This window comes from Varroa jacobsoni, unplaced genomic scaffold (assembly GCF_002532875.2).
Source record: "Varroa jacobsoni isolate VJ856 unplaced genomic scaffold, vjacob_1.0 scaffold_222, whole genome shotgun sequence".
Lineage (NCBI taxonomy): Eukaryota > Metazoa > Arthropoda > Arachnida > Mesostigmata > Varroidae > Varroa > Varroa jacobsoni.
Window position 1 is genome coordinate 1 of NW_019213124.1, and position 10,405 is coordinate 10,405.

General features: G+C 40.0%; 1 protein-coding gene across 4 annotated transcripts in view; it reads right to left on the reverse strand.

Moving 5' to 3' along the window:
• Window positions 1-489: 489 nt before the first annotated feature.
• Window positions 490-10,405, reverse strand: part of LOC111273750 (histone-arginine methyltransferase METTL23) — a 22,630-nt gene continuing 12,714 nt past the window's right edge. For 3 of the 4 annotated variants that reach the window (XM_022855660.2, XM_086973616.1, XM_022855662.1), the window contains 7 exons: window positions 7,324-7,598; window positions 6,783-6,868; window positions 6,161-6,274; window positions 5,859-6,017; window positions 5,317-5,504; window positions 4,482-4,676; window positions 490-1,714 (listed from right to left, as the gene is read on the reverse strand). In XM_022855660.2, the coding sequence (XP_022711395.1) occupies window positions 1,705-1,714; window positions 4,482-4,676; window positions 5,317-5,504; window positions 5,859-6,017; window positions 6,161-6,274; window positions 6,783-6,868; window positions 7,324-7,598 (1,027 nt within the window). In that variant the 3' untranslated portion in view covers window positions 490-1,704. The remainder of the gene's footprint in view (window positions 1,715-4,481; window positions 4,677-5,316; window positions 5,505-5,858; window positions 6,018-6,160; window positions 6,275-6,782; window positions 6,869-7,323; window positions 7,599-10,405) is intronic. The other variant, XR_002688016.2, reaches the window with a different exon arrangement.

Genomic DNA, 10,405 nt, shown 5'->3' on the forward strand with positions numbered 1-10,405 from the left:
CCGGTTCCGCGTACCGTTCTTCCACATATTTCTGCTATCATATTTTCTTGTATTATTTTTACATACGTGTACATAATGCAGCCTGGCCATATAGGAGGATATTTGGCTCGGGCATCTTAATTTCATCTTGTTTCTACTGCGAATCTTGGCATCAGAAATAGCCGTCGTCGGTATTGTCAGAGCTGATATTTCCGCACTTTGAGACTTGCTTGCTACTCTCCCTTGGCCATTTTATTATTTTTTTTTAGTCAAGCAGTCTTGTTTTCTTCGGTTACTTTCTTCGGTTATTCCGCTGGAACTGCTTGGACAAGTTAGCACATTTCATTATCACCATCATGATCGTAATGATTTCTATAATCATAGCTGACGTATAATCATTATTCTTGGAATTAGCGTGTACCGCTTCCTCCTTTTTCCCTTCGTAACCGTTTTCTATTTAGTTTATATACACACACAAAGCAGTCATGCCACGCGCGTTTAGAACACTCATTCAGCGTCATATCTTCCTATATATATATATATATATATATATATATTTATTTATTTATTCATTACCATTGAACTCTGCTGCAACGGAGAAAATCATGTTATATTCTTCGGTCCAATTTGTTACATCTTTCCGCTACGTACTTGTCCTTATCGTCTCCAAATCCGCTTTGTCGTCATCAGCGAATATTGTATCATGGCCGGTGCTGCCGCCACCCTCATGCCAGAGGCCCGGAGCTCTGAACTAAACTAAACTTTTTATTTCTCTTGACAGCCTTAACAGATATAGTTATGTTTCTGTACTTCCCACTTCGGTCCAGATCCTTGTTCATGTCTGTTCCATTATTCGACAATGGATAGATTAGCGCTCCGATGTTGTCGATCTGCTCGGCATGCACGCATCGCTATGTACACATGTGACATAAACACATTTAATATATATATATTACGCAGTTCGTGGGTTGGTTAGCGCAACTGTGCGAGCTGCCGTGACTTGAGCTGCTAAGAGGAACTGGTTTGAACCGCTATTCTTTTTTTGTTTCTCTCTTATTTTTTGAATCGAATATTCTAGTTGTCAATTTGTCGCTCAAATCCCGGTGTGACGGGATACAGTAAGTTCATACAAATCATCAATGTCCATATCGATATATTACAATTTAGTTAACATATCATATGATCCGTCAATTATATGTGAACGTCGTATCTGGCCGACAAATATAGAGATTACAGTATGGAAGGCTGTTTTGTAGTTTCTGTCTGTTTTTGTCCTTCAGTTCGTATCAGTTCTATCCGGCCATATCATGCACAGGTGTACCATTGTAATCGGTATTTTATCTATGTATATTCTACATTTCATTACTGTACAAATACTTATTTGTCTCTTTCTATGTGTGTCTGCCTTTCTTGTTTATTGACTCAGACTTTAGTGAAGTGTTAGCTTATTATTATTGTTACTACAGTTACTAGGCAGACGCTACATTAACTGCTATCGCACTGTATGCCATAGGCGTAGTGGTTTTTGCTGTCGTAGTTTATAGTAGCAGCCGTAGCAGTAGACGTTTTTAAATTTGTCTTATTTTTCAACGTACTCGACAATGGACGCCGCCGATGAGGTACGCATTTTTCACGGTGGTGTTCAGCTATCGCTCGCAAGCGACAACGCCGTGTTCCTCGCGAACTGGTGGAGTGTCGTCTAGCCGCTAAAAGCAGCTCCCGTCATCACGACCACCTGTAAGAATTCACCTTTGTTCACTCCCTATATTTGATAGTTGAGTGGTCAACCAAATATATAATCAGTTGATTTCAATTTATTTCGATCGTTTTGGGTGGCAGTTATTGTAGGTTTTTCTGGTAATTCGGCGCGGTCAAAACCAAAAGCAAGCGACACACGCGCAAGACACACGGAGCACGAATTCAAAAGCGTCACGCTAAGACAAGATGTGTAACGTAGACACGGCACGCACGCGCAAACAAGGAGAGAATAAGCACCCAACCAAGAGATCAACTCAATACCAACCGGCGGATGTGTTCACACACAGACACAGCCATATAACCATCAATTAAATGGAGTGCGCGACGCGTGACGTTGCGTTATGTTACGCGATTCAGCAGTACGTAGCATTGTGGCGTGCGGGCGTAACCCCAGCACGTGCACGAATTTGATATGTATGTGCGTGCGTGATATCGTTCTAGCGAAGTATTCGAACCAGAGCAGTTATTTAAACGTCATAGCAATGATTACAGTAAAAGGCAACAAAAAAACAAACACCTAACAAGAACATACTACCTTAAGCATCCAAAATCAACACACATCTAGTACTAATAAGACAACACATGACAACGTGTAGGGATCATACACAAAGATGCAATAACGAATACTTCCCACACCTATGGCTCGAACGGCACTAGGTTCTACTCGAAAATAAACTCATAGCTAAACGGATTTCCCTTTAACGAGTATACAGTTTGAGAAAATGGAATATGACATTTCCATGAGCATAGATCAAATAGTCCGTTACTAATCTTTGAAAAGCTCATGGCTCATAGAGAGAATGCCAATACTTTCATAAGGTCCCGCAGAGCAAAACAATCTTAGAGAAAATGAAGCAGGAAGAAGGAACAGAGGCTATGCTAGAAATTATTCTTGGAAATTTTGAAATAATATGGCGTAGAGAAAATTTTTTTGCTTCTAATAAGCATAATACAATTAAAAGAAAAACTCATTTTCTTGTCCTGTCCTAACAAGACAAATTAGTTGCGGCAAAGCTTCAAATGATTTCGTCGCTCTACATTACAAGTCGTCTATTCGATATAGTGGAAATATATGATCAATTATAATACAAATATGACATAATTTTCTTTGTCTCTAGAGACACGCACCATGCGCAAACTTTCCACCTGCATCTTAAGCGTTCAAAATTACAAACAGGCTAGTGAGCCAGTAACGTCTCTCGTTTTAAGGCGAAGCACTATTGTGCGTTCAGGTCCAGCTAAAATTATCGCACACACTGCACAATTTCCACTCAGTAGCAATTATTATAACAGATATTACGTCAGAATTCAAGGTATCTGGTGCAAGTACGTCATGGGCTGATTGCAGCTCCTTCTCCCAGGAGAACATTTTTCGGAGAAGAGCGATTCTGTTACTTGCAACAAAGAAAAGCCGAAGATACAAAAGTGGGCTATTATGCAGCCTTGCCAAATTAGAGGACTAGCCGTGGAATGCAAGAATGAATAGAAGTAACCCCGAAAACTACCTATCGGTCCACTATCGGAGGCATGAATATCGATGGCTCTACTGTGACGAGATTTATGAACGCTGCCTCTTTGAATATTGGCGCGGCCAAGACGGCAGCGCCTCGGATATTAATACCTAATAAGAAAAAACAAAAACCAATAGGTATTCAATATTTGCTAAGAACGCTAATCCTGTAGGCAATTATGACATCGTACGAATCACAGCGAGTACATTTGTTTGAAGTGATACAACGCGATTGGTGGAGTGTATACATCCTATGCGACGTAAGAGTCATGGCTTCATTATACAGTACGTCTATTGGTATTAAATTTTTACAAAAAAGGATACATTCCATTATTTATGCATCGTTAAGGCATTATAGTGCAATACAAGAACTCAAAAAACATATCCGAGAATGAGCTTCGACAGCGAAGCTCATTCAATAATGTTGTAGTTCATCAAGACCCAATTGCTTATGTCCAGGTGAACTACAAATAGCATATAAAGATTTCAGTATTTCTGTTTGTGGGGAACGCAAACGGTCACCCAAATAAAAGCAGGGCAAACATGTGCGTGAACAAATTAGGAAGACTAGAAAAAAATTAGTGTCGTTTTTATACGACGCGCATACCTTGTAGCTCCTCCATGAGGTCATGTACAAATATATCTAAATATATATACACTATACATGACATATAGTGACATAACTAACGAATTTAGCTGCAAATGTTTTATATTTCCATATACAATATGTACCACTATATTTTATCGCATCGCAGCTGATTTGTGACGACAGGTTCGTAAACGAGACGAGTCGTGAGCCATGTGGATGAATAGAGAAAATACTTTTTGTATTTGTTATTATAAATTTTGTACGGTTTTATTTCAGATCGCGTGTCTTATCTAACGCTATCAGTGCATCATAGAGGGTAATTTTTCTGACGAAAACGAGTAATTAAACAAAGATACATCTAATAGTTCGCACTTTAGAAGACTGGTAAAAATTGTCCAATTATATGCTTAATACATCAAGTGGCAAGGCGTATTACATTCATTATATTGATCTGCTATTGTGCAGTGAGAAGTTTCATGAGCAGTTCATCTGATACGTGAATTAATATAAGCTACTTTGGATAATGATTTCTATCAGTGGTGGTCCTAGTTATTTTCTGACTTCACAATAGCCTATGTGTGCTCGAGAATGCTGCTAACAAAATATACTAATCGTGGTTACAATTTAACATTAGTGCTTACTAACCTGATGGCGTCTTTCTTCGGCTGTTTGGGCTCCTCTTGGGTAGGATCGACAGTCATAACAAGCATCTCGATATTCTGTACTCCAGGCAAGCTTGAGCCCCCTATCGACGGGGTGTCTGCGTCAAAATGATCCAGGGGCACCCGCATGCACACTAAGTTCCACTTTTTCAACAACTTCTCCAAATTGTATTCAGGGCTGAAGAATTGCAAGGATAAGGCCGTTCGTCCACACGTCAGGTGACAAGATTGGCCGTCAGTAAACGTATAACAAATGTTAAAAAAACTCCATTAGACGGCATTCACAGGTTACACATCATGAGAGCTTGTTGGCAGCTATATAAGATGTTTTTATTGTACACCCCATAGCATTTTCCATTTTGCGCATTTGTCGATACGAGTCAATGAAGAATAATAATAATTATTACTATCATGGTATAAGACCTGGAAGTAATTTACGAAAATAATTTTTCTATCTTGCCCGGAATGTTCAACAAAAATGTTCATTCTTTATGTAGGAAGGATTTTATGTTAGAACATCTTCGGATATCTTAGTTGGTTTTATAAGGACCCGAAGCTCGCAACTTCATTTGTCTTGAATAGGGAGACGGGCAAATGAACAGTTGTCCAAGCAATTCGTACCTAAACTTAGACTATTTGTTTTATATGATTAATTGAAGGAACTTCTATTCGAATTCTTATCAAATACAAAAACGTTAATTTTGATTTTATAAGAATATGAAAAGAAAATATAGAAGAAACAAAATATTTCTAGATCAGTACAGAATGGCCTAATGTTGTACTTGTATATTCCATCAAAGAAATGAAAGGACACTAACTTTCTGATCTGGTAAGTTGACCAAAATCTGGCGTGCTGGTTCTGGTGAAGGAGGTAGCTAGCCGTGACGATTACGTTCTCAAAGTCCTTTGTGTCGTAGAGTATATCACTGCCCAATATTAGATCTACTGGGCCAAGCTCAAAGAGAGACGGAGAAAATGCACCCCACGTAACACCCAGTACCGGTACCTGAATCAATTGACAACCGTAAGTACGTTCTGTTGCTGTCCCGGGATTGCGGAGTAGAAGGTGGGCATTGCAAAAAAGGCTAAGAGAAATATTTGCAACATCACAGTCAACAAAATCCACCTAATCGAAAAATAACAGCTTTAAACACAATACGCAGCAGTAATTCTTTCTTCTATTTTCCAGTTTTTGAGAAGTAATTTTCTGTGTGAACGGTGCACAATGGCATCAAAACAAAAATGTGCCTATGGAGACCTTCACAGTTAGAAAAAACTCCTCAATGCATATGATATATGTATGTATCACTGGTATATAAATCAGAATGAGAGAAAATTAGAGTAGTGGTGATAGAGATACCTCTGTGGTCGATAGGCCGTTTTCTTCGACATTTTGCTGGCAGTGCCTGATGTTCAGGGGGTAATTGGCAGAGTCGGATAACGTTACACGAGCTCCCAACAAAGCAGCTAGAATTCCCGGTAAGCCCGTTCCGGCGCCCAGCTCCAACACCCGCTTGTTCTGAAATCGATGAGTCACCAGAGAACACAGACGTCAGCCATCATCTGCAAGTCGGTGTCATTTTGCGCGTCGGTACAATAACTCCTATAACTATGTCCATGCATTTCTTCCAATACGGTACAGATATTCACATAAAGTCTTACCTTTACGTGATCTCGGTAAAACCAGATATACTGCGCCAATACGGGCGCACAGGGCCATACATAGAGGCCATAGTTAGCATCTATTAACTCGAGGATCTTTACACGTATGCGCTCCTAAGTTCAATGCACAGCACAAGCAGAAACAAATAGACAACGTGTGACAATCGGCAGTAGTCGTTTTCATTTTCTCGCTGTATCTAAAGGCAAAGATCTATTTGACAATAGAAGTGCAGTTCCGAAACAGCCGTATTTCAACGCCTCGTGAAATAGTCGTCTCCTTTTTCAAGTTAACAGTCTAACCATTAGTACTAACATGAATTGTAGTACCGCTGTTGAGCATGGTTTCAGAAGCCTAGGTTCTGGAATGAAATGGAAGTGGATTTAGGGTCGATTTTAAATATTTACTGTTTCTTTCATAATCGACGATAGACGGCTGAAAGTGCCTCATAGACGGCTCTCACGCCTTCGGACATTGCTACAGACATGAACTGCACACGCTTCTAAGTGCGAAGTCTCCATATGAGTTCCTCCGCATCGTTGGCGTATGGCAACACTTTCTCTTTTCTCTTCCAAGGACTTCATAATTAGTGAACGGTGGTCTCTCAGTTGTTATGCTGCTTACCTTGGAAGATTCAAACACAAAATTTCTCGTCTTTCGAGGTTTGTCTAACGGCACTACAGAATTTACGACGTCAGGCGGAGTACCACCTGCAATGCAAACCAACGCAATGCAGTTGGATCATGATGTTAGCTCGATGTGGTAAACAGCAATTGAGTGGTATGATGACCTTTATTTGATGAAAATACTAAAGACCGAATAATAGCACTTCTTTCTCTGTATAAATTTGGTATCACGAATACATGTAAAATATATTCTGTAAGTGGAGAACAACATTCGTGTTATCACAACCTGCGGAATGCTCCTCGCTGTTTTAATACATCAAGAGAACGTACGTAGCACTTTATCGAATGAGCTAGAAACACCTGATAGAATCTTCATCCATAGAATACATGCATGCATACGCAGATGTATGCGAACGAATCTGCATGTATGCCTATCGAGAACAAATCAAGCACCTATGATACTGGTGCTTAAGATTATTGACCTTACGTTACTTATTATTCATGCAGTTTCTCCTTCCATATCGTTCTCTCCAGTCTACCTTTTGATTGACCTCGACGTTGTAAGCTCTGTGAAGGAGCCGTATTTTGGCTGTCTCTAGTTTTGTCCCTATCCCCCCTATTCCATTCGCTCGGATGCTGATCGATTCCTTCGCGGTCGATGCCCCGGTGATCAAGTCCACGTTCTCCGCCCCGGTGGTGATCAGGGATAACTCCTCGATCGCCTCCTCGGTCCCGATCACGTTCACCGCGATCGCTCATATGGCCGCTTCCTATGTCACGCTCGCGTTCCCGACTACGGTGACTCCGATGGTTTCTGAAACAAATTAGTGGAAATAAATACTACTAAAAATTATATATACTTATACACTGTATTTATTATTTAGACTGTTGGCTAATATTTGTGCTGGATATGTTAGATGGACCAAAACCTCAGTATGTGGAAAACGCCGATATGATCCTGATGTGGTAACCTAACTCTAAGCACTTTTTCTTAGAAAACTTGTATGAACAAATACCTCTTAATTTGCTAAAAACGACTTAGTTACTTGATTTTGATACAAGCATGATTATCATACTTGATGATCTTCTATCACATGTTTAACCATTATCTAACGTTGGAAAGTGCTTTTAGAATAAAGCTTAATCAGCCTTGACAGATTACGATCAGAACAAAAGTCGATCAAGCTATAGTACTCTGTGGGGTGAACTATCATCTGGATTGGATGATTGACACTTTTGTGCAATCCTTCTTTCTCCGCGTTAACGTTAACATCTATGCCTTAAGAACGGAAGTAGCATGTAGGCCTGTTTCCTTTCTTCGAATGCCTCTTTACCCAATTATCAAATGAACATCTATTTTGATGGCCTGTCATATCTGCAGACGATATCTTGGTTGAAACGCTGTTAGCCAAAAGATGTGTCACGATGCACCGTGTTCTGCTTGCGAACAGGCTAGAGGTTGATCTGATGAAGATGTTTAATTTATGTCCAGCGGTGAATCGGATATCATCCAACAGCATATGAAACGAGATTCATTAAGGTATACAACTCAGTCTTCCTTCGTTATAGCACACTAATAGAATAGATATGAAATTTGGATTCGGTGAAAGGATCAACCGGATCCATGGCAGAGACAGAGGTGGAATCCAGGAGGATAGAAAGGCTGGAATGAGAGGTGTTGATGGTGTGGGAACGCGCACCGTTGTACTGACCGAACGATACACTGATCAATGCAGTTAAGTCGACCTTCTACCTACTTTAGGCCAAAATCAAATTATTTTTTAGTCAATTTTATTATTATAATGGCTTGCAATAAAAATATTTTGTGCAGCATACTACAGTTGCATTACCGCTTTCAAAATGACTGCTGCAGAAGTAAATCTATCTGTATCATATCATACTTCCCTGATAGTTTGTACAAACTGAGACCATTTTTTTGCAGCAATTTTTAAGCCACTTAGTGATTCTTCTATACCGACAAAGCCCTTTATAAGAATCCTGCCAAGCAAACGTTATCACCAAACGCTGCCCCGCAAACAATAGCTATATTTTGCCTTAGGTGAGTCCAACGTCAGAAGGTAGGCACTTATTCCTCCACTACCGAGCTTACTTTCAAATGTGTTATTCTTCACCGACATGTTGTCATAAGGAGCTAAACTAGAACCTTTTTTTTTTATCAACGCAAAGCTTAAATTCTACTACACAATGGGACGTGGATATAATTCAATCATACATGATTATAAGGATCTGCCATGCGAGGAAAAACAAAAGCAGATCAGAAAAGTTCTTCATTTGAACAATCAAACACAGCAGTTGCTAATACATTTCGGGCTGTTTTTAGATTTATACTGCTCGAAGCCATTGGCGTTATCATATGGCTTCATCCTGGTCCGATGAATTCTAGTTAGCCGCTGTACGAAATCGAAATATGAACATCTTTTAACCTGTAAATTGAGTCTAAATATGAAGGAAGAGGATTTGTTTAAGACGCTAACGCTATTAAGATAACAGTGTTTAAACGTACAGGTTGCATTAGATGAAAAATACCTCTATGAAATGACACGAGCGGGCCACGAGATGCACCGTTGCAGTGGTACAAACTGGATGTGGCTCCGCACTCTGCATCATATCACCCTATTAGTGGAAAACCATTACGTACATTACAACATTTCTGTAAGATAAACTTTCAACAAGTAATGTCCGCCGTAGCATTATCTCTTCGCCCATCTGTATCCTACACTTTTTTCTATTCTCAGAATTCTATCAAGGCCCTTAGGTTCTCCCTTGTTGTTAGTGGGAGGCGTACTCGATCATTCGGTATCGATGTAAGGCACCTTTAGTCACCCGAATTTTTGTCCTAAAGCTGCGTGAAGAATCAACTCTATCATCCCGGAAACTCGAGCTCATCTCCCGTTTGAACTGTCGTCAGCACACAACTTCCTTTTAAAAAATCGGCAACTTAGTGATTTTAACGTGAAGACGAGAGTGACCGTGAAAAAGTATTTGAGAACGTTAGATGGCGCATCGTCACTTACACGCATCTACTCCGCTGTCTGGCCACCGGCCGCGCTCAGCTCTCGTCGACGCTGCCACCAGCGAGGAAATAATGAACGATTATAGCTGCTTAATGTTTCACCCTGCTATATCCCACTTCGCCTTGTTTGCAACACAGTGTCATCCCCAGATGACCGCAACGAGAGCGCTTTCCTGGAGAATAACTAGCGTTAAACGTTACCACGCCACGAATAGTAAGACCTTGGCACATCGCGAAATTACGGCCAAATAGGCCTGTGTGGATAATTGTACGATGCAAATATGCATAGTTCTCCATTGGATAACGGAAATGTGCACACGAGTGTAATTGCACAATATAAACTATAAAAAATATTTAACCATATTATTTGACTATGTAGCTTAACGTAAAGGAATTTATTCTGCGCGGATTGATATTATAGAAGCTAGGCATTATTCACTGAATTATCATCAAGTCTCGTATTCATCGGTTGAGTGAATAAGTGTGCACCCCTTGAGCTAATGTACGCATTTCGGGGGAAAATTGAATATTTAACAATATAGTGTGTCTGAATATTTCTAATACATACATAATGATAGAGCAAAAAT